The 24,820-nt window shown below is 41.7% G+C and overlaps 1 protein-coding gene across 1 annotated transcript; it reads right to left on the bottom strand.

The window, feature by feature from the left end:
• Positions 1-1,436: 1,436 nt before the first annotated feature.
• LOC308154243 (mitotic checkpoint serine/threonine-protein kinase BUB1 beta-like) lies at positions 1,437-24,820 on the bottom strand (the record flags this gene model as incomplete). The annotated part of the gene is made up of 16 exons (XM_080527411.1): positions 1,437-1,560; positions 2,321-2,436; positions 4,011-4,158; positions 4,990-5,126; positions 9,095-9,262; positions 9,405-9,502; positions 11,890-12,053; positions 12,876-13,142; positions 21,505-21,609; positions 22,162-22,259; positions 22,749-22,939; positions 23,548-23,711; positions 23,949-24,145; positions 24,359-24,503; positions 24,598-24,679; positions 24,799-24,820. The coding sequence occupies 16 exons, from the start codon at positions 24,818-24,820 to the stop codon at positions 1,437-1,439; spliced, it is 2,226 nt and encodes a 741-aa protein (XP_080383537.1).

Below are 24,820 nucleotides of genomic sequence, written 5' to 3'. Positions count from 1 at the left end.
AGCAAGTACCCGATTTCACAGGGTCGGCGGTAGCCTAGAGGTTAGAGACGCTGGCTAGCAATAGGAAGGTCACTGGCTCGATCCCCACCTCTGGAGGGAGCTGCATGTGAGCTGGTGACTGGAGGGTTGCTGCCATGCCTAAGCTGCATACCACTGCCGTTGTGCCCTTGAGCAAAGCACTTGCTCTGTGCTAGAGCAAAAAATAAATTGTGTTGTACTCAAATGATTAAAAAAAAAGCAATGACAAAAAGGTTGACTCTAATCTAATCTCAGTTCAGATGTTGGTCCTAGTCTGTTGCACATTTTTATCTTTTTATTAGTGACCAGCAATTTGTTAGCGATTCTTTAATGAGAACACCCTACTTTGCTCTGAATGATCTTTACTGCCATCAAAGTATCATTCCACCACTAAATCAAAAGGTAAACAAACTACACAAAATGAGCCATATACTGTATGTTCCTAGGTTGTTCTCATGAATTGTAGATGAGTCAATCTGGCTTGGATTAAACTGGATGGGAGAATGTCCTCTAAATTTCATTGGATTTAACATAAAACAAAAAAAAAACTCCTCTCGGGGCGCTTAGGTGGCGTAGTGGATTAAGCGTTGACCATGTAACCGCAGGGTCCCCGGTTCGATTCTGTCCGGGGACATATGCTGCATGTCATCCCTTCTCTCTCTCTCACCCATCCTTCCTGTCTAAATCTCTACTGTATCTGTCAATGAAATGAAAAATATGAGTGGGACTGCCCCAATCTTAAAAAATTGTTTAAAAAAAATAAAAAACCTCCCACATGCCCAAACAGGTTTCCACCTCTTTGTAGCTACTTTCTGCATAGGATTTCCCCAGGCTTTCTAAACTACGAAAGCCTGATATCAACAAGGTTAGTTGCTAGGTAACGCTGGCCATGTAGAGATTCAGTCAGCCACATGTCAAGTACCCTCTGCTGGCCATATCTATACAATACATGTACAATACACATGAATAATACCCTCAAATTCAAAACATATCAGCCAGACATTATTGCAAACGTTTAATTTTCAGTTATGAACAATCTGAATTAAATGGTAAATGGTAAATGGACTGCACTTATATAGCGCCTTTTTTGCTGCTCCAAAGTGCTTTACAACAGCCTCTCATTCACCCATTCACACACACATTCACATTCACACACCAATGGCGGCAAGCTGCCATGCAAGGCTGATCTGCCAACCTTGTGTTCATTAGACAGCGACTCTACCTCCTGCGCCACAGCCGCCCCAAAAATAGATAAGAAACAATATTGGTTCATTATTAGGGACAAACAAAGATAATTAATACAACAAACATATCGACAAACACATATGAAGACATACAACACAAAAGGATAATAAACTATTGGCTGTGATAGAGACATAGCCTTGTCAAATAGTGAGGACTGAACCATGTAAAACATGTCAGGCTGCAGAGCCGTACTTCTTTAAGTGGTCCTGCAACTCTGTCAGAACAGATAGGGAAGTCTTATCTCCAGAGTTGAGAGTGGTCCGGAAGAACTTGCTCCAAAACACATCCATCTGTTCACTGCAAAGCAGAAAGAGCGAACTTGAGTAACAAGACAGAAATTACAATTAGGCAATGTCCTCTATACAACAATCAATGACAAAGATATTTCAGTTTATTTGGATGGATTTAATGTATTTCCATGTTACATGGAAGTGCCAAAGTCTAAGTGCAGTTCTAAAACAGTCCTCAATACACCTGTAGGCTCACAACAGACAAGTATACAGTATTTTAACCCTGTATAAGGCCTGTTAACAGCTCTGCCAAGGGAGTTCATTATCTTGGTGTTGTGGTTAGCGTGGCCGGTTGGTAAACGGAAGGTAGCGAGTAGGGATGGGACAGAATAATCGATTAATCGTCGATTAAAAGTCGATTTTAAAAATGTTGACAGTTAAAAAAAAATCCCCATTCAAATAAACGCAAAGTAACCAATAGAACTAATGTCGGTTCCGTAGCACTAGTTGTTGTTTTTGTATTAATCATGCACAGACAAACAACACACACATACACAACCATAATATTAATATAGTTCAGTAATTATTATCTTATTATGACGATTGAGTGTGGAACTGAGAGTCTGAGACATCATTCAACTGCGCGCTGTGTAAGTTAGTTTACAGTGCAACGGCCGCAGCTGGACCCTTATAAGAGAGTTAACTCTCTTGGTGTTGTGGTTAGCGGTTGGTAAGTGGAAGGTTGTGAGTTCAATAGCCACTTAGGGCAAGATACTCCACTCCACCATTCACTACATTACTCTGGAGCAAATACACTATAAGCAAACCTTGGGTTTGTGTCACAATAGTCCTCTACTGTCCACCCAGAACTATCTTTGACCAGACGCATGCTTGTATTCTTCAGTAGTGTGTGCACTGTCTCTGCAATGCCCAAGAGGTCCACCTGTAACAAAAGACGGAATAATAGCTAATTAAACAATGAACACAGCAGCACTAAATGTCAAGCATACAATAGACAGTGTTCTGGTACTTGAGTCCAAGACTCCGTCTTCGTCTCAAGATCGTCTCAAGTCGTGAATACAGTGATGTATACCCGATTGAACATGCATTTAATTTCCTGGTAGGATTTCAGGCAAAAAGACCTCAAAACAAACAAGTGAAGATGGCTGCAGTACGGACCTGACAGAGCATCATATAGCATGCAAAGGATTGTGACCAAAATAAACAAGTGCCTAATTTGGACATTGTATTAATCTGTCCCATAACTTTTGGAGGCCTGAAATAGGGGGACTATGTATAAAAAGTGTTGTCATTTCTAAATATAGAGCCAAAAGAAGAAAAGACATTGCCGTCCCATTACGTAAATTAAACAATTAAAAATATGCACAATGCCACACTGTAGTTATTGAGTTATACGGTTTAACAACAGCTAAAGCCTTACAATGCCCAACAGCTGTTCCACTGAATTTGCGTGTCAAAACATCTTAATCTAAATTGACTCTTTGATAATATAATAACATAATATTTTAATTGATTTACTTTTATCCAAAGCGACTTAATTTGCAGTGAGTGCATACATTTCTTCAGTATATATGGTCCTAGCGGGAATGAAACCCACAACCTAAGCGTTGTTAGCGCCATGCTCTACAAACTAAGCTACAGAGGGATCCTTTAGACATTTCAGTGACTGGTTCCAGATAGTGTTTAGAGAAAGGGGGCTATTCGGTTGTTAAATCTGACGTCACACGTGACGTTTAGCAATTTCCGGGTCCAAACCAAAAATCCCCCGCACCAGAGTACTAGTGTACTAAAGCGGTAGAATGACAGTTCAATCGTTTTTTAGACTCGGATCTATTCATACAACAAGGGACACAGCACTTTCCTGTTTTTCCCATATTGTCAGCGTCTTTGAGCCTCGGAAAAGGGCTATACAAATTAGGGGTGGGCATCAATGATCGACGATCGATAATTGATCGATAAGGATCTTGGTCGATCACAACATATTTTGCTCGATAATCATTAATATTATATATATATATATATATATATATTTTTTCATAATAATAATAATGGAAATTAGTTTGTCCACGTGTCACCAGATTTTACTGCTCCTATGGTGAGTTACTTATTTTCTATATTTTTATTTATAATGTAAAATGTGTTTTTATGTTAAACAATTTAGGCTACTCACTGCCTTGTTTAAGAGGATTGTTATCTGACTGTAGTGTCTAGTTTGAATGTGAATGAATGAATGTGTGCAATAGCAACACCCAAAAAGTTTTTTCCTCAAGGAAAAAAAATAAAAACTTTTTTTAAATGAAATAAAAGCTTATCGAGTAATCGATAATTGATCGTTAATTCTTGCGATTATCGAAAAAGAAATTTTTATCGTTTGCCCAGCCCTAATACAAATATAACGAATTATTATTATTACTGCGGCATTTCGAAGAGAGCGCCTCTTTTGGAGCCAGCATTGGACCCAGAAACACGTCACGACTTAACAACCGAATACTGTACCTGGTAGGGGCTGGCTGAGGAGACTAGCAGCCCTTGTGTGATGAAGGCCTGGGCTGCTGGGAGGCGCTGGGCTGACGCTACGTCCGGCTGCAGATCCAGGTCCACAGAGCAGGAGAAGTCTATCGCCGCAACGTCGCTTTCCTTCGAACTACAGGGAACAGTGATAATTATGGTAAATGCACTATATACAAAACCAGTCATGTACAAAGAGAAGGGAAAAACATTAACACTTGGACTTGGAGTCCAAGGTGAGGAGTTTGTGAGTGTGCGATTAGTTTTATGAATGTACTATATTGCTTGTATGCATACAAATGTGCTCTATAAATACCGTATTTTCCTGACTATAAGTCGCTCCTGAGTATAAGGCAAAAAATGCGGCATTAAGAGGAAAAACCATATATAAGTCGCACTGGACTATAAGTCGCATTTATTTAGAAATATATTTCACAAAATCCAAGACCAAGAACAGACATTTAATCTGGAAAGGCAAGTTTATTCAACTACACAATAGCACACAGAACAACAGGCTGAATAGAAGTCTGGTATGTTAACATAACACATTAACAGTTATTCAGCAACACAATAGCATAAAGAACATACCTGGGAGGCTGAATAGGCTAAATGAACATAACAAGCCAGCGAGTCCAACAAGCAAGTTACCAGTAAGCAAGTTCACCAAGCTACCGTTTGCTTAGCTTCAACAAGCTAATGTTTTAGATAACTTCTTCAGGGGTATACTAGCAGCATATAGTTGTCACAAGCCCAGAGCGGCCCAGAGCGCCCTCTGTCGGCTGTAGACGGTAATGTTTACTCCTTGGTTCATGTCAGTCAGTATGAAATTATATATATATATTGACATATAAGTCGCACCTGACTATAAGTCGCAGGACCAGCCAAACTATGAAAAAAAGCGCGACTTATAGTCCGGAAAATACGGTAATGTTAGGAGCTATAATGTTTACTACATGTGAGCCGGTACCTGTGATTCCAGAACAGTGTGTCTGGACTAAGGGCTCCGTGGACTAGGTGGCAGGAGTGCATCCGTCTAACCAGCTCCACAAGCTTCACGCTCATAGAGGCCACAACCCGACCATGGGAGCACAACTCTGCCAGCTCCTGGGTGGGGGCAGAGGGAAAGAAAGAAGCATCCGCAATCGTACATTAATCAATCGTTTGATGATTAATGTAAACAATCATACAGGAGCATATCCTTTGATATATTCTCCTCCTTTGAATATCATGCCACAGTTATGGCATGCCAACCACCTACTCTTACGGTAACTGTATACAGGCCGCCGAAACCAGCCCCTACTTTCCTACCTGACTTCTCTGAGTTCCTATCCATTATCCATCCCAACTATGATAGGATTATTATCACTGGTGATTTTAACTTTCATGTTGATAATGGGGCTGACTTGAGGGCTAGGGAGTTTATTGACCTCTTGGAATCTATGGATTTTGTCCAACATGTCAATGAACCCACTCACAATCATGGCCATACCCTTGATCTTGTGATTACAAGGGGTCTTGAGGTCTCAATATCAGGTATCAGCGACCTGGCCCTCTCTGACCATTTCTGTATTTTCTTTACCATTGTAACACGTAAAGCTGAAAGCAATGCTGAACGTGTTGTTAAAAAACGTTATCTTACCCCTGCAGTGGCTGAGAATTTCAAAGCTTTAATGAACAGTAATCACACAACTCCCACGTTGTGTGAAAACGACTTAGTAATTACCTTTAACAATAAAGTAAAAATGGCCCTAGACTCCCTGGCACCTACCAAATTAAAAAAGGTTGGAGCCAAGAGGAGAGCACCATGGCGAAACAGTGAAATAAATCTCCTAAAGAGAACATGTAGGAAAGCTGAGCGCAGATGGAGAAAGAGCAAATTACAGATTGATCAGAATATTTTTAAAGAACATCTATCTGCCTTTAACTTGGCAATGCGAAATGCTAGAAAAAATCACTTCTCAAAGATAATATCTACAAACAAGAATAACCCTAGGGTCTTGTTCTCGACAATTGATTGCCTTGTAAACCCTGCTCCTAAAACTCTAGACGGCGCAGCCTCTGTCACCAAATGCGAGGAATTTGCAGCCCACTTCAGGGATAAGATAACAAATATTAGAATGTGTATTACTCAGGAAAGACTAGGTTTGTGTAGCACCACAGATCCGCCGCCACAGAACATGACTATGAGCATGTTCACCATGATTAGTACGGAAACATTAGGTAAAATTGTGTCACAGCTTAAACCGTCTACGTGTCCTCTTGACCCTATTCCTACCACCTTTTTTAAGGAAATTTTTGAATCTGTGTCTGATGACATACTAGGCATTGTAAATCACTCCCTACTTAAAGGGATATTTCCAGCGGCGCTTAAAACTGCCCTGGTTAGACCCACCCTGAAAAAAAGTAACCTAGATCCTTCTGATCCCAAAAACTGTAGACCAATATCAAATCTCACTTTTCTAAGCAAAATTTTAGAAAAGGCAGCGTATAGACAGCTTCATGAATTCCTAGTCTTAAATAATAGGTATGACCCACTTCAGTCAGGTTTCCGATCATACCACAGCACAGAAACCGCTTTGCTTAAGGTAACAAATGACCTTAGGATAAATGCAGACTCGAAAAAACTCTCGATTCTTGTACTCTTAGACTTAAGTGCAGCCTTTGATACGGTAGACCATTCCATACTTATTGAGAGACTTGAAAACTGGGTTGGCCTCTCAGGTCCGGTCTTGAACTGGTTCAGGACTTACCTGGCTGACCGAGACTACTTTGTAGCCCTTGGTGACCATAAGTCAAAAAATTATAGCACAACCTGTGGAGTTCCCCAGGGGTCCATTTTAGGACCGTTGCTCTTTAGCCTATACATGCTACCCCTCAGTTCTGTTATCAAGAAGCATAGCGTTAACTACCACAGCTATGCTGACGACACTCAGCTTTATATCTCAGTAACTCCCAACGACTACAAGATGATTGACCACCTGATAGATTGTATTGCCGATATTAATATTTGGATGACACAAAACTTTCTCCAACTCAATCAAGAAAAAACAGAGGTATTGATCATTGGCGAGAAAACTGGGAGAGAGAAATTATCTGCACACTTGAAAACACTAGCTCTTAACACTAAGTGTCAGGCCAGGAATCTTGGTGTCATAATTGACTCAGATCTAAATTTTGAAACTCATATTAATAATACTATTAAAACATCCTTTTACCATCTAAGAAACATTACTAAGGTACAATCATTTCTCTCCCAGGCAGACACTGAAAAATTAATGCATGCGTTTGTTACTAGTAGGCTAGATTACTGTAATGCTCTCCTGACAGGTCTCCCCAAAAAAATGATAAATAGACTACAAATGGTTCAAAATGCTGCTGCTCGTGTCCTTACTAGGACCAAACGAAGAGCGCACATCACACCTGTCTTGAGATCACTACACTGGCTCCCTGTCAGTCATAGAATAGACTTTAAGATCCTTTTACTAGTTTATAAATCACTTCACTGTGATGCACCCAATTACATGGTGGACATGCTCATAAGATACACACCAGCTAGACCCCTACGGTCTAGTGGCACGGAACTTTTAATAGTGCCAGAGGCTAGGACAAAGAGATTTGGAGGATCAGCTTTTAGCATATATGCTCCTAGATTGTGGAACACCCTACCTGAGGGCCTGAGGTTGTCTAAAACTCAGGACATTTTTAAGCGTGACCTCAAAACCTACTTATTCAATGTCGCCTTTTGATACTACGGGAGACATTGGACATTATAGAACTAGGATCACTAGGCCATTACACCATACTCGTGTTTTGAGATTTGTGTTGACAGGAAAATGGACCCGGGTGCTGATGAGGCACTCTCAGCTCCAAATAGCACCTAGAGCAGTACTGGAACCGGTACAAGGGTGTACCAGGACCACCATCAGGTTGTATTGCTGTCATCTTTATTGTCTTTATTGTGTTGTTGCATCATAACTATGCCTAAGATTCTCTTTTGGCAGGACCTGTGACCATCCGGATGCAGAACGATGCAAATATAACACTAAATTTATGGACAGAGTGTACGCCGATAATATGCAAGGAATTTTTCCTGGATACATGGTGTACAGGTTTTTGCCCTTGCTTGCTTGCTTTGTACCGGTGGTCCTTGGCCTCCCCTTGGGGACCGCTGGGTACTGGTAGGCAAACTGGCTAGTAGTCGCTCTATTGGTAGAGGGCTGCAAGGGAATTTTTTCCTGGCTACATAGTATACAGGTTTTTACTTTTGCCTGCTCGCGGCTCTGTCAGTATTGATTGATTGACTGATTGACTGAACATTTTCATTGTGTGAAGCGCATTGAGTTGCATCTTGTAAGAAATGCGCTATACAAATAAAATTTGATTTGATTTGAATTTGATTTACGTACAAGGTGCTTTTTTTTCAAGCGTTATGTTTGAGAATTTGTACCTTTGTGATTGTCTGTCATTATTTCCTCATAATGAACTCCTCATCCATCATGGACTGTCATGACTTAACACTTTTTTATCGATTGCTATGTTCTCAAAGACAGTTTAAAAGTAGGGATAATAATATTAATAATAACTTTTATTTGTATAGCGCTTTTCCTGCAAATGTTGCAGCTCAAAGTGCTCCTGGATGCACCGAACTTTTTTTTGCCGTTTCATTTTCCAGAATGACAAGTTGAGCTTATACTAGCGTTAGTCAGTGCTACTTTTAATGTATTATTTGCAAAATGATCAGTTTTGAAGTCTATCAGGGTTTTCAACCGCTGAAAAGTTCTATTGGTCAGACAGTCAACAATAGGTTTTGGCCACTGACCTGCCCCCTACTGGCTGTGAGGGGCAAGCACACTTCACAATTTCCACAGGAATTGTCCCTCTCTAGTTTTCAGTTATTGTTTGTATTTCTGTATTGGTATAGCAGCCTAATGTCTGCTGGAATGTCAATAAAAGTGATCAATAAAAGTTTTCACAATTTCTTTTCTCTGAAAAGCATGAATCAAAAGCAACATTTATTTAATTTATGCGGGAGAGACAATAAAGCTATCTTGAATCTTGAACAATCGACTCACCCTCAGTGTGCTTTGTTGGAGGACCTTGTGGACCGTGACAGAGCCGTCCTGGAATAGGAAGCAGTGGCTAGCCTTGTGAGTGGGTGATGATGCCTGCTGGTCCTTGGCTAGTCGCTCACTCAGTCTTGAGCGGATGTAGAAATCCCAGGGCACTGTGCAGTGCTCCACCTGAACAAATAAGGAAGGGTTTCCATGTTACATGATGATTTATTGAAGGACTGATGCATGTTTCCATTTTTCTCTAAAACCTAGAATATAGGCTATTCCTTTGTAGGTTACTGAACGCCACCGGTTCTTCACTCGGCCTTACCTTCAGGGCAACGTCATCCCCGCTGCCATCCCAACCCGAATAGATGGAGAACATTTCACAGTCCACAATCTTGGAGCAGACAGAGATGGTCTGGTCTCCTTCAAGACAATGAGAGAGATTGTTTAAAAGACTTTGAAATGAAAGGTCCTATAGTAATCTATCCTTCAGTCGATCCATTTATTTGATTTAAAACAGTATTAAACCCCTGGAGATGCTCTTATTTTTTCCGAGGAGGTCCTGTATACATTTCAATGAATGAACAGTTTCATTGGCATTCAATAAATCCATCGATCCATTTATTAATCCATACATCTGAATTGATTATTGTTTGAATTACCTAGAACAACCCCAGCACCTTCCTCCACTGTGGGGACGGGTCCAGGTTCAGAATGGAGGTTCACAAAGGTACTCAAGTCGACTCCATCCAGCAACCGCCGTCTAACACTCAAACTGCAAGGGTCTTCCATTGGGTTTCTGCCTAAGATTTCAGAAAGTGGGGGGGGGGGGTGGAAAAAAGAAAGGTTGAATCTTTACAAGTATTAGTTTGAGAGTAGAATCATGTGCAACCTTCCCCTCCATAACTCTTTGTTCATAGGCCCTTTCTCTGGGCTCTTTCTCTTGAAACATGTCTCCTTGTGTCCTCTGCTTCATCTTCCACTCACTTCCAACTCAAAACACATTGGAGTAGATCTAGGTTCCTCCAATTAGATATTCTCCTCCAATGACAAAACACGGTAAAGCAGCATTCAGTCACTCTGCTGCATGCTCCTGGAACAAACTCCCTGAAGAAATCAAACGGGCCCAAACCCTACAAATATTTAAAGCTAAGCTAAAAACCTGTGTTCTGCAGCAGTTATGGTTAAACACTAATACTCTATCTATGCCGTTTATCCATTAACTATTTAACTTTTTGAATACATATTTTCTTATCGTTTTATCAATATACTTTATCGTTTTATCATTTTATACTTCTTATACCTGCAGCAGTTATGAGTTTTATGATGCATAATCCAATTTGCTGCAAATATAGGCTGTATGTATCTATTCTTGCCATGTTTATTTCCATTTTTATTACTATCCTTCTTTTTCTGCATTTCTTTTAAATGCTATATGTTAGGGCTGTCAGTTTTCTCTATAATCGCATTAGAATTCGGAGTGGAGATCTCAGCCATTGTAAAGTAACGTTAGTGCACAGCAGTGCACACAGAAGTTTTCCATTTCGCGAGATTGTGATTTAGACTCAGAAACGTTATTGTTCTTCACACAAGAATTTCGTTTTTCACTTGCGGGTAGGCCAAGCGACATGGGCGAGATTCACCAACGTTAGCCAACACATTTTATTTATTTTTAAGGATTCTTAATAGGACTAGATGTTAAAATCCCTAAATAATTAGCACAACAATTGACTGAGTGGAGCTGGAGATGTCCTCTTGGGTGGAGTGGAATTTGGCAATGATCACGTGGTGCCACCAGTACGACACATCTTCAGTTGTGGTCCCCGACCTCATTGGGTGTTTCGGCCATTTATCACAAGACACCCTCTGCCGAGGTTGGCCCACCACAGGCTGATCAGGCCTGGGTGTGCGTCGCACGGTGGCACCACGTGGTCATTTGGGAGCCCATGCTGGGTCCCTACGTTTCAGCCACAACCAGTGACTGCTCCGTTCTGCTGCAGTGGACAGTTCTTTAATTGCCTTCCGTTGGGCCTGTCCTTTGATCCCTACTGCCCTCAGGAGCCTTGTGGTGGAGCTGGCTACAAAGCCTCTGCAGCCCACCTCCACTGGCCACACCTTCACGTTCCAGCCCCGCCCCTCTGCTTCGACTGCTAAGTTGGCATACCGCAGCCTCTTCCGTTCGAATGCCTCATCGATGGCCTCCTCCCATGGGACCGTCAGTTCTACGATGAAGACACGCCGGCAGGACTTGGACCAGAGGACTAGGTCTGGGCGCAGGTTGGTCGCTGCAATTTCGGGTGGGAAGGTGAGCCTCTGGCTGAGGTCTACCCGCATTTCCCAATCCCGGGCTGCGTTCAGTGGGCCTGAGTCTGGAGGTGATGGCTTGGTCCGCTGTTTCTCCCCTTCCCGGATGAAGATTGTTTTCCGTGGAAAGGTAGTCTGGGCATTTAGAGGCATGGCGTTGGTGGTTACCCTCTTGTGCTCAAGTTCGGCAGCCAAGCACTTTAGCACTTGGTTGTGGCGCCAGGTGTATCTTCCTTGAGTTAGACTGGTCTTGCAACCCACCAAGATGTGTTTAAAAATAAAATACACGTTTGAATGGCCATTTCAGCATTCAAATAGTATAATTTTTTTAAATATTCGAATTATATTCAAATCCCAAAATTTGTTTAAAGCACTTTGAATTGCCCCTGTTGTATGAAATGTGCTATACAAATAAACTTGCCTTGCCATCGCTTTTTGAGAAGGAAGCTAGTGGAGGATGGAGAAGAGCATGTGAAGAATCTAACATAAAAGGGCCACAGACTCACTAGATAGTGACAACTGGTCCATGACTTCAAGATCAGTGTGTCCCTCCTCCAGCCTGCTGAGATGGCTGATGGCTCTGCCCCCAGACGAGGTGCCCTGGGAGGATGTGGAGGTGGGGCCGGAGGCCATGGAGTTCCACACCTCAAGGCTGGCCTCTTCGATGGGGCTGCAGAGAAACAGGTCATGAGTCAATTGGGAATAAGGTCACCCCAGATCTATGGCAGATCTAAAGCTAGGTTTGTCATTGATGGTGGAATCTGAGTCTTTGAGTGTTTGGAGACTTAAGTTTTTTTTAGCGTTTAGGGTCCAAGCGCGATCTCTGTGAACGTCAGGTCACTTGCAAACACCGGGCGGAGTGAGGTGATGACGTAGAATGTACCTCCCCCACCGGCTGTCAACCAATTATCATCATCATCATCTGTGTATCTAATGCAGAGCTTGCGGAGCCCTCCGTTCTGTTAGAAAGCGTGATAGAAAAGTCTGATTTCGGTCAACAAGCACTTATGCTTATGCACGGCATGGACCTTCCACATAATGAACACCGGATGTGGGAATAAGCATCATGTATCTGGGCATCACAGACAACATTTAAATGACTCCAACCATTGAGTCTCATAACGAGACAAAATCTAGACAAATTGTATTTATGTAGCTATTCTTTTAAGTATTCTATAGTATGGTCCCAAATGCAACTTGCGCATTGCCACTGTTTACAACATCATTGGTTGAGGCTACTACATCACCTCGGAGCACCTCTAGAGAGGACCGCAACCAGGAAATTTGGTCAATTCAAATCAGCGTGATCGTGGCTTCTCTCCATGTCATTGACCAATTCACACTATGCAAGTCAAGTCACTGCAGATAACCCGCTTTTATATGCGATACGTAAAGTTGGTTGTGAGAACTTGGCTCGTGGCAAGTTTGTGGCTGAAATGGCACAGTGTCTGTCCGGCTTGAGTCAAATCAACTTTAGCTGGCATAAGTATACCTGAGGTGTTTCAGGGCACCGAGGTCCTCTGTAAGACCACCCATGTTGGGTGAGCTCCTCCTGTGTCCCAGGGTGCCGATGTAGGGGGAAGACACCATTTTGGCAGCTTGTGCAAAGTCATTGGTGTCGTCAGGGCTGGCGCACAGGGTCTTGTACAGGTGGCCAGAGACTATGGCCTCCTCGTTCAGGGACTGCGTTGTCTCTGGCAAGTTCTGTGTTTTGGAGAAAGATAACCAGGCATGCATTGTTGAAAAGGTGGTGGAACCTCTGAGAGGGTCAAAGACTTAGGTGTACAGTATTCTGTGTCCTTATATATGTTACGGTACATGTGGCAATACGGTACATGTGGGAAAACTAGGGTTAGGTGCTACGTCGACTTGGTACATGCTGGCATGTCCAACCCCAACCCTAATCCTAACCCTACCCCTAACCCTAACCGTAGCACCCTAGTACCTAACCCTAGTTTTCCCACATGTACCGTATTCCCACATGTACTGTGACATATAGAGAGATAGACCTAGAATATAGACCTAGAAAAATATTGTTCCATAAAGACGAAGATGTATTAATTCTCAAGTAACTTGAAAAGAAATGAGTATACATACAGTTTTAAATATGTATACACTAACCTTGGACACAAGGGCCTGTTCAGAGAGACGTACTTTGCTACCTGCTGAGGGGGAAAGTGGTAAAAAGCAACTAAATACATTTAATAGTGCATGGTTGGATACTATACAAGGGAATGTCAGATTAAGTTTGAGTACACAGATAAAGCTGCCCGATGATGACAATTAAGAATTCTGTTTTCAACACCTTTGAGGCAGGTTTGACTGTTTGGAGTTAAAAAGTGTTGTGTACTGTACATTCAAACCTACCTGGAAACAAGGTTGGAATCCTCACGCCAAAAGCCCTCTGTGTAGGAGGTTGGAAAACGTCATCTAAAATAATAATAACATCTTTAGCAAAGACACAAGTCTAACTTCCATGATGACATTTGAAAGTGTATTACTTCAGTGTACCAGTATGGATACATACAACACACAGTAAAGCACAAACCTGAGATGTCATTTGGATGCGGAATGGAGTTTCTGTAAAATCCGGAAAGACAACATTTAATTATCCTATCATATTCCAAATTCCACAATAATAATGTTAAAAGTGTGAAAGTAAAGTGTTATATGGCAATAGTCCTAGAGAAAATATGAAATGGTTGTCATACATGAAATATATTGTTATATCTGTGTATATATATATATATTGTGTATGTTATATCTTCAAAATTACATATTCAAAATATCTTTTAGAAGTGATGTTTTTTAATAAATGTTTGCCCCCACCATCTTTCTAACATTTCTCTGTTTCAGTAAAGATGTGAAATATGTAGAATTATGCAGAAAGCACTGTGATGGGACTGTAAACAGCTTACCCAGGTGCACGCATTGAGCCAGACTGAGATTCATCATAGATCTGGAATGGCATCGGGGACTGTTGTTGGATCTGCATTTCAGATCCAGACTCTGTCATTTGCACATCAGAGTTGTTCTCCTGATCAACCTAGAAGCAAAAAGCATTAAAAAAAACTGTATTCTCTGACGATGCTTTAGACAAAAGGGATACTAAAATAGGAAATCTCCCCACTCAGGATCAATGTATAATGCATAATACATTTTATTATTGCAATAATAAAACTTTCAGTCGCAAAACGTAGGTCAGATAATGACTACGGTGATAAATAGGGATGCAACGAATGAGAGGGTCAAAGACTTAGGTGTACAGTATTCTGTGTCCTTATATATGTTACGGTACATGTGGCAATACGGTACATGTGGGAAAACTAGGGTTAGGGTTAGGTGCTACGTCGACTTGGTACATGCTGGCATGTCTAACCCAAACCCTAATCCTAACCCTAATCCTAACCCTACCCCTAACCCTAACCCTAGCACCTAACCCTAGTTTTCCCACATGTACCGTATTCCCACATGTACCGTGACATATAGATAGATAGACCTAGAATATAGACCTAGAAAAATATTGTTCCATAAAGACGAAGATGTATTAATTCTCAAGTAACTTGAAAAGAAATGAGTATACATACAGTTTTAAATATGTATACACTAACCTTGGACACAAGGGCCTGTTCAGAGAGACGTACTTTGCTACCTGCTGAGGGGGAAAGTGGTAAAAAGCAACTAAATACATTTAATAGTGCATGGTTGGATACTATACAAGGGAATGTCAGATTAAGTTTGAGTACACAGATAAAGCTGCCCGATGATGACAATTAAGAATTCTGTTTTCAACACCTTTGAGGCAGGTTTGACTGTTTGGAGTTAAAAAGTGTTGTGTACTGTACATTCAAACCTACCTGGAAACAAGGTTGGAATCCTCACGCCAAAAGCCCTCTGTGTAGGAGGTTGGAAAACGTCATCTAAAATAATAATAACATCTTTAGCAAAGACACAAGTCTAACTTCCATGATGACATTTGAAAGTGTATTACTTCAGTGTACCAGTATGGATACATACAACACACAGTAAAGCACAAACCTGAGATGTCATTTGGATGCGGAATGGAGTTTCTGTAAAATCCGGAAAGACAACATTTAATTATCCTATCATATTCCAAATTCCACAATAATAATGTTAAAAGTGTGAAAGTAAAGTGTTATATGGCAATAGTCCTAGAGAAAATATGAAATGGTTGTCATACATGAAATATATTGTTATATCTGTGTATATATATATATATTGTGTATGTTATATCTTCAAAATTACATATTCAAAATATCTTTTAGAAGTGATGTTTTTTAATAAATGTTTGCCCCCACCATCTTTCTAACATTTCTCTGTTTCAGTAAAGATGTGAAATATGTAGAATTATGCAGAAAGCACTGTGATGGGACTGTAAACAGCTTACCCAGGTGCACGCATTGAGCCAGACTGAGATTCATCATAGATCTGGAATGGCATCGGGGACTGTTGTTGGATCTGCATTTCAGATCCAGACTCTGTCATTTGCACATCAGAGTTGTTCTCCTGATCAACCTAGAAGCAAAAAGCAGTAAAAAAAACTGTATTCTCTGACGATGCTTTAGACAAAAGGGATACTAAAATAGGAAATCTCCCCACTCAGGATCAATGTATAATGCATAATACATTTTATTATTGCAATAATAAAACTTTCAGTCGCAAAACGTAGGTCAGATAATGACTACGGTGATAAATAGGGATGCAACGAATGAGAGGGTCAAAGACTTAGGTGTACAGTATTCTGTGTCCTTATATATGTTACGGTACATGTGGCAATACGGTACATGTGGGAAAACTAGGGTTAGGGTTAGGTGCTACGTCGACTTGGTACATGCTGGCATGTCTAACCCCAACCCTAATCCTAACCCTAATCCTAACCCTACCCCTAACCCTAACCCTAGCACCTAACCCTAGTTTTCCCACATGTACCGTATTCCCACATGTACCGTGACATATAGATAGATAGACCTAGAATATAGACCTAGAAAAATATTGTTCCATAAAGACGAAGATGTATTAATTCTCAAGTAACTTGAAAAGAAATGAGTATAAATACAGTTTTAAATATGTATACACTAACCTTGGACACAAGGGCCTGTTCAGAGAGACGTACTTTGCTACCTGCTGAGGGGGAAAGTGGTAAAAAGCAACTAAATACATGTAATAGTGCATGGTTGGATACTATACAAGGGAATGTCAGATTAAGTTTGAGTACACAGATAAAGCTGCCCGATGATGACAATTAAGAATTCTGTTTTCAACACCTTTGAGGCAGGTTTGACTGTTTGGAGTTAAAAAGTGTTGTGTACTGTACATTCAAACCTACCTGGAAACAAGGTTGGAATCCTCACGCCAAAAGCCCTCTGTGTAGGAGGTTGGAAAACGTCATCTAAAATAATAATAACATCTTTAGCAAAGACACAAGTCTAACTTCCATGATGACATTTGAAAGTGTATTACTTCAGTGTACCAGTATGGATACATACAACACACAGTAAAGCACAAACCTGAGATGTCATTTGGATGCGGAATGGAGTTTCTGTAAAATCCGGAAAGACAACATTTAATTATCCTATCATAAATTCCACAATAATAATGTTAAAAGTGTGAAAGTAAAGTGTTCTATGGCAATAGTCCTAGAGAAAATATGAAATGGTTGTCATACATGAAATATATTGTTATATCTGTGTATACGGTATATATATTGTGTATGTTATATCTTCAAAATTACATATTCAAAATATCTTTTAGAAGTGATGTTTTTTAATAAATGTTTGCCCCCCCCCATCTTTCTATCATTTCTCTGTTTCAGTAAAGATGTGCAATATGTAGAATTATGCAGAAAGCACTGTGATGGGACTGTAAACAGCTTACCCAGATGCACGCATTGAGCCAGACTGAGATTCATCATAGATCTGGAATGGCATCGGGGACTGTTGTTGGATCTGCATTTCAGATCCAGACTCTGTCATTTGCACACCAGAGTTGTTCTCCTGATCAACCTAGAAGCAAAAAGCATTAAAAAAAACTGTATTCTCTGACGATGCTTTATAGTAAGGGCATTTTACCAGATATTTGACCAATCTGCGAAGTAAATCGTTACCAAGAAATTTCTTCACCAATGTGTTTCTAAAGGTGTGTAATAACATGTCCTAAAAGGTTGAAATTCAACTCCTGTGGGAAACCTCATTAAAAAACTGCTCAAAGTTGGGTACCGATAACCGATTTTCGAAAATTTGAAAATGCTTAAATTGGACTTGAGTAACTTTTGAGGGGTCAAACTAGGCATTTTTCATGATTCTGAGTTGATTGCAAGCATGTATTTGTCACCAAGAGCACATCCTGGATGGGGGGTGTTTTGACAAGGCTATCCGCGCCCACCTCCTCATTGATGCAGCCATCTATCAGCACATCATGAAACATGCCTTCACTGAGGAGGAGCTTGGTGAAATGAGGACCTTAATGGAGAAGGTGGCTGATAGTAAGATGGGAGCCCGACACACAGATCCAGTAGTGGCACTGTTTGAACATAGGTTTGAAGAAAACTTCAAAAGACTCGCTGAAGGAGGAAGAACGCCTACACTCTGGGTGCAGTACCACCACATGGTAGATGTGATCAAGACCTTCATCCGAAGTGAGCGGCTTGCAGACCACAAGGGGCACCTGTCCTGCATTGCTACCAGGATGCTGGACATCTTTGCAGCTGCGGGCCATCATCAATATGCCAAAGGTGCACGGCTGTACTGTCAACCCATGAAGGAACTTGAAACGTTGCCTGCTTACAAAGAGACCATAGAAAGTTTCACTGCCCATGGAAACCATGTTGTCCGTTACTCCAGCCATGATTGGTCTGGCACCTGGTGTGACATCTGTATTGAGCAGACATTAATGAAGGCAGCCAAATCAGAAGGTGGACTGAGCAGAGGGAGGATGAGAAACAGTGATTCTGGCCACAAGTGCTGGGTGCTCACCCTCAGTCACTTCTCCAATGTCAACCAGTGCATGGAGGAAGATGTCAAGGAACATGCTCCACCCCACAGAGACCTTGCCAAAACACAGATGAAGCGAGATGCTGAAGCAGTTGAACTTGCCCTCCAATGGTTTGAGGAGAACAACCCATTCGACCATGATCGAGACAAGGAGATGCTTGTATCTTTCTCTACAGGATTCACAAGCACAGGAGATGACCCAGTCAATGCTGAGAGAGCAGCTGAAGTAGGGAGAGAGATGCAGATTAAGCTGGATGGACAGTCAGTGACATGGAGGTGAAGTCAAAGGTACAAGCCCTGTCATCACTCAGAAAGATTCCCAAGATCAACGAGAAGAAGATTCACCTTGACTCACTCAAGTTGTTCAACTGACTGATCATTTTTGCCCAACGGGATATGACAGTTGAGACAAGCTTGGAGTATGAGCTGACTCCCGTCCCATTGTCCCTTTTCAGTAACAAAGATCAGAAAATGAACAAGGCGAACAAGGCAGGCTTTTCCAAGACTAGCCTGAAGGAGTTAACTGATCCACTTGAACTCACTAACCAACCCTGCTCCACTTTGGTGGTTGATGGCGGATGGCTTCTCTACATGGTGACGTGGGAACAAGGTCAGACTCGGCAGGAGATTGGCAACAGTTACCTAAGCTACGTGCAGTGTCTTGGCCGTAACTCTCAAAGGATCATTGTGGTCTTTGATGGCTATAACAGATCGCCAAAAGATCATGACCACATCCGACGTACCAAGAAGTCATGCTGTGACCTCCAGATTCGACCGGATATGATACACTGGACACCAAGAGCGAAGTTCTTGGACAACACTCATAACAAGAGTGAGCTCATTCACCTCCTCTCTTCAACATTCAGAAAAATTCACATCACCGTGGAGCAGAGTGACAATGATGCTGACACTTCGATTGTGAGAGAGGCATTGGCTGCTGCTACAGATGGCTTTGTTGAGGTCAGTAACATTTGTGTAGGTATTTTACTTGCATTAGCTATGACTACTTTAAAAGAAGAGTTTTGACTATTTTTATATATTTTCACATAGTTGAACATGCATTGCATATCTTCTTCTATTTTCAGTTGCAGGCAGAAGACGCAGACGTGCTGGCAATGCTGGTGCACCATAGCTCAAGCACCAACCACCCACTCTTCTTAACCACATCGAAGGGCTCTTATGATGTCAAGAGGATCCGAGAAGCTCTCTCAGATAGAAAGAGACGCTACCTGCTCTTTTGTCACGCCTTCACTGGGTGTGATACGGTTTCTGCTATCGCTGGCCATGGGAAAACAACTCTGTTTGACAGGTAATAATAATAATATTATATCATAATGAAATATTTGTATATTGAAATATCTGAAACAAACCTTGAAGTGCATTCTTTTACAGGTTTTGTGCAGGGGACATCGACGAACATATGGACATCTTCCTTGACATACACGCTACCAAGGATGCAGTGATTCAGGCTGGTACTAGGATCTTCCAGTACATTCACCATGGGCCAGGTACTACTCTGGGTGCAATTCGATGCAACATGTTCTCGGGAAAGGCAGCGGCTGGGCTGATCAAACCAGAAACTCTACCTCCAACAGAGGGTGCAGCTGCACAGCATTCTCTCCGTGCCTACCTACAGACCCGGGACTGGATCCTTCTACAGAGCATGTCTCTGGACCCCAGTGACTATGGATGGACATTAGGTGTTCATGGTTATGAGCCAGTTCCAACCTTAGACCCCATGGCTCCCGACGAGCTACTCCAGTTCACAAGCTGCAATTGTAATGGAGATTGCAGCAACCGGCGATGCAGCTGCAAGAAAAATGCTGTCAAGTGCATCTCAGCATGTGGAGTTTGTAAAGGCATTACATGCAAGAATGGTATTCATGATGTTGTTGAAGAAGACTCAGACATTGACTCCTGAAGCATTTGACCTATGGTGGATCAGTATTTGCTCTGAGTATTATGCAGCTAATTTAAATAAATGTATATGTAAATAGAAAGGGGCGTGGCAGTTTCTCTACCAGGAAGTGGTCTTGGTGACAATTAAATGCTTGCCATCAACTCAGAATCATGAACAATGCCTAGTTTGACCCCTCAAAAGTTACTCAAGTCCAATTTAAGCATTTTCGAATTTTCGAAAATCGGTTTTCGGTACCCCAACTTTGAGCAGTTTTTTATGAGGTTTCCCACAGGAGTTGAATTTCAACCTTTTAGGACATGTTATTACACACCTTTAGAAACACATTGGTGAAGAAAATTTTTGGTAACGATTTACTTCGCAGATTTTCATATGTTTCCCTTACTATTAGACAAAAGGGATACTAAAACAGGAAATCTCCCCACTCAGGATCAATGTATAATGCATAATACATTTTATTATTGCAATAATAAAACTTTCAGTCGCAAAACGTAGGTCAGATAATGACGACGGTGATAAATAGGGATGCAACGAATTAAAAATTCATGTTATTATTGGCCGAAGCCGAATTTAAGGAAACATTTGGCCAAATACAGAATGCGTACCTTCAAACGTTCAACTTGTGTAGGTAATCATCAGGAACCTTTGACACTTGCCTGTGGTTGTTGTTGTTGTTTTTGTTGTTGTTGTTGTTGTTGTTGGCACTTGCGTAAAAAAAGCAATTGCTTTTTCTCCTCGATCTGCTGCCTGAGGTCCTCTGTCATTTTACTCAGGTAGGCATCCTTGTCTATTGGAAAGAATGGGAGGAGAACACCGATTAAGGTCGATGGTTTACCTTTGGAATGATGAAGAAAGGCAATCCTTTTGATCATTCTTTTTTTTATTATTATTGTTTTAGGATGGAAACGTTTTTAGGAAAATGTTTTAGGAAAATGTCATTCTAGGATTATTTGGCGTGCAACAACACATGACTCTCTTTTACCAGGGACTATAAATAATTGTCATGGTTTTCATAGTGTATAATGAATAGTCTCCTGGGAACATGTAATTGATCTGTACGATATGTTCAACACATATCGTCTGATGCTTATAACAAATCGTATAATGTGCATTATAACTGTATTCTTAAATCAAGGAGTTAAACATTTATCAAATCTGTACCGCAGAGTTCCTGCTGTATGCATTTGTGGTACCGCTCGGCGCGCAGCTCCTCAAAGCTGAACTCGTTGACCCCACGCCACAGCAGGTCCTTGCAGTACATGCTCCTTCTGGCCTCGCTGCTGCCCTCCTCCTGCGACCTGCAGGAGAAGGGAGGGGACGGAGTTTGTCAGACTCATTTTTGCATGTCAATCAGACACTTAAAATAAAAAGAGTCAATTGACAAAAACATATGATGAGATTGACTTTGAGGCCTGCAATTGGATATGTTTCTCTGGTGCAATGACTGGCTTAAATCAGTGCGAGTACACTCCAGTCCAGGTAGAAGTTGGTTTTAGAAACACATCACTCGGGGGCGCTTAGGTGGCGTAGCGGACTAAGTGTTGACCACGTAACTGCAGGGTTCCCGGTTCGATTCCGGCTGTGGACATATCCTGCATGTCATCCCTTCTCTCTCTCTCTCTCTCTCTCTCTCTCTCTCTCTCACCCATCCTTCCTGTCAAAACCTCTACTGTCTCTATCACAATAAAAAGAAAAATATGAGTGGGACTGGCCCACTCAGAAAAAAAGAAAAAAAAGAAAGACATCACTCCCTCTTACCCTCTTTAGACCCTAACCATAACCATGGTTACCAAGATTACCATAAAACTGACCCAGTCTATGGGGAAACATCATCCTACTGCAATACTCACACAGATGGGGTCTGGTCACATTCATCTGAGAAGGGCTGGAAGTTTGGCCTGCTGGGAGGGACCATCACACTGCTGTCAGACCAGGACTTCTGGGGCATCTGGGGGTGACAGGACCGACATGGTCACAACAACAGCAACAACAACAACAACTTTCAATTTGAACAAATTCAATGTTTCCACAGAAAATACCTCACTCCCATACCAGTCAGTTCCCTTTATATGGTTCAAAACATCATTACTTTGCACACAAGAGCCTCATACCTATCCCCATCTAAATATTTTATTATAATATTTATTCTAATCATCCTGAATCTGTTCCAGAAATAAACTGAGGCTTTCTATCACAATATCTATGAGGCTTTTGTGAGCAAAGTAACAATATTTTGGGACCGGAAATGTCCGGATGTTACTTTGGTTTTCAATGTACGCATGCAGGTCGCATCGCAAGTGTTACGAGTGTAAGCACGGGTGTCAGATATGGGTCATTTGAAAAAGTAGGTGTAAGCAGGCGTTCAAAAAATGTTGATATAGGCACTAAATCGGAACTAGGCATTAAGACCTGCGGTGTAAAATGCAGCCTAATTAACCTTGGTGTCGGTCCACTTCCCAGGCAGTTTGTTGTCTTTGGACCTGTGCTGGGCCGGAACCATCCAGGGTTCTAGACTCGGTTCTGCTGCTACAGACGAACAGGCCTGATTCTCGTCAAACACCGTGACCGAGGAGTTCTGGCTGATGCAAGCAGGTAGAGGCAACTGGAAGTTCAGTCCTCGAGAGTGACCTACCAAGGAGAGGAAAACATCGTTTTCATGTTAGATCTGAATTTGGTAAAACTGCATTCTGTTTAATGCTCCATCAACGTGGAATGTACTTCAGAAAAAGTTGAAACTTAACATGTTCATAATTCCACTCTCTGACTTCAAACTGTATGTTACAGAGACTTTGAATGATACATGCAAATGTCCTTAGGTTATCTTTTATAGGCTGTATCTGCTCACCGTTTCTGTTGTTATTTTCTGTTGTATATTGTATGTTTTTATACTGTATGTGGTGTCTTTTTAATTAAGTGTTGCTTTTCTTGACCAGGGCTCATTTGAAAAAGAGGCTACTGTCTCAATATGACTACCCTGGTTAAATAAAGGACTAATAATAGTTCAACCTCACATTAAATATGACACTACGGAGGAATTTAAGAAAATGTTCAGCATCCCATCTGTTGTTTTTCCCACAAAAACAACAGAGGGGACAAAACATGGCTCGGTGCATAAATGCACATTTTTAAGCAGTCAGGATTTTAGCCACTTCACAGATCTTTGCACAGAGCCAGCATTGAATATGGAAGACAATATCAGTTCTCTTAACGGCAAAACGACAACATCAACAACCTACTTGTCCTCTCGCAGATCAGTGATTGTAGATCACCTTTGACTGCCACTTCCCCCCGATTGACTGGTGCAACTGCCTTTGTCTTCCCCCTGGGTCTCAGGTCTACCTGACAGGTTCTCGGAGGAAGGCCTGGCTCATCTTCCTCCTGAGCCTGGGCCTGGAGCGCACTGCAAATATTCAGCATAGCAGAAATAACAAATTCATCATACAGCAACATTACATTCCAGTACTACCATAACTAATTCAACAAGCCAACTAGCCCAAGATTAGTTGAATCAGGTAGGCTAGTCCTGGGCTGAAATAAAATCACCTTCCAATGGACCCACAGGGCATGCAGGCTAAGAGTCTATTGCCATAGATGGCACAGAGGATCACACAAAGAAAGAGCGAGTTGAATCACGCACTTGTGGTACTGCAGGAGTTTATCAATGGGCTGGGCTCCGGACTTGTGCCCCTCTTGAAAGATGGCATCTGCCTTCCGGAAGTTGCCGTGCTTGATATGCTCCTCAGCCCAGGCGATGTAGAGGGCAGCCTGGGTCACCCCGATGCCCTGAGCCTGCATGTAGCCATATACACTCTCAGGCTTCATGCTGTTCTGGGCCTGCAACACAGCAGGATGGTAAAATCATTAATTTCTCATCTGCATCAATGCAAACGGTTGAGTGAAAAATGAGCATGTTAGCTGATGTTTGTGCTTTAATGTAGTCCAATGCACATACATTATACTGAAATACATCAAACTGTACTCAAAATAAGCCGTCTAAGTCACTGGTGTATTATTTTGGTAACCTTCCCATGTCATATTGCCACTTACCAATTTGATCCAGATGTTTACATAACGAGCATCAGCATAGTATTTCTTGTCATCCACAAAGGGCTCCACTGCCCTCTTCAGAAGGGCTGCCAGATTGCTCTCTTTGCTACCCTGGGGGTAGGTCTGGAGGGTCCATTTTATGTACCTGTAAAACACAGCAGCCACAGTTATTGAGTTGGTTATTGTCACTCTGGTTTAAGGGTGACGACAAATATATGTGGTGGTGGGTGTAATCTCACCTATCCCAAACATCAAGTGGGTCGTCTCCAGAGTACATGCGAAGTTCTGATTCAAATGCCCTGTAGGGGCAAACGGATTGGGCTTTATTCCAGACAGAGACATGGGCAACATAAAGTTATGCCCCTAATAGAATAGCCCATGGCATATACTGTATGGAGGTCAACACATTGGTAGTTGTTGAACAATGTTGGTTGACATACTTCTGATGAACATCTGCACCAT

Source organism: Nansenia antarctica (genome assembly GCF_963989245.1).
Source record: "Nansenia antarctica genome assembly, chromosome: 3".
In the NCBI taxonomy this organism is placed as follows: domain Eukaryota; kingdom Metazoa; phylum Chordata; class Actinopteri; order Argentiniformes; family Microstomatidae; genus Nansenia; species Nansenia antarctica.
The sequence above is the reverse complement of the archived record's forward strand: the minus strand, read 5'-3'. Positions and strand labels throughout refer to the sequence as shown.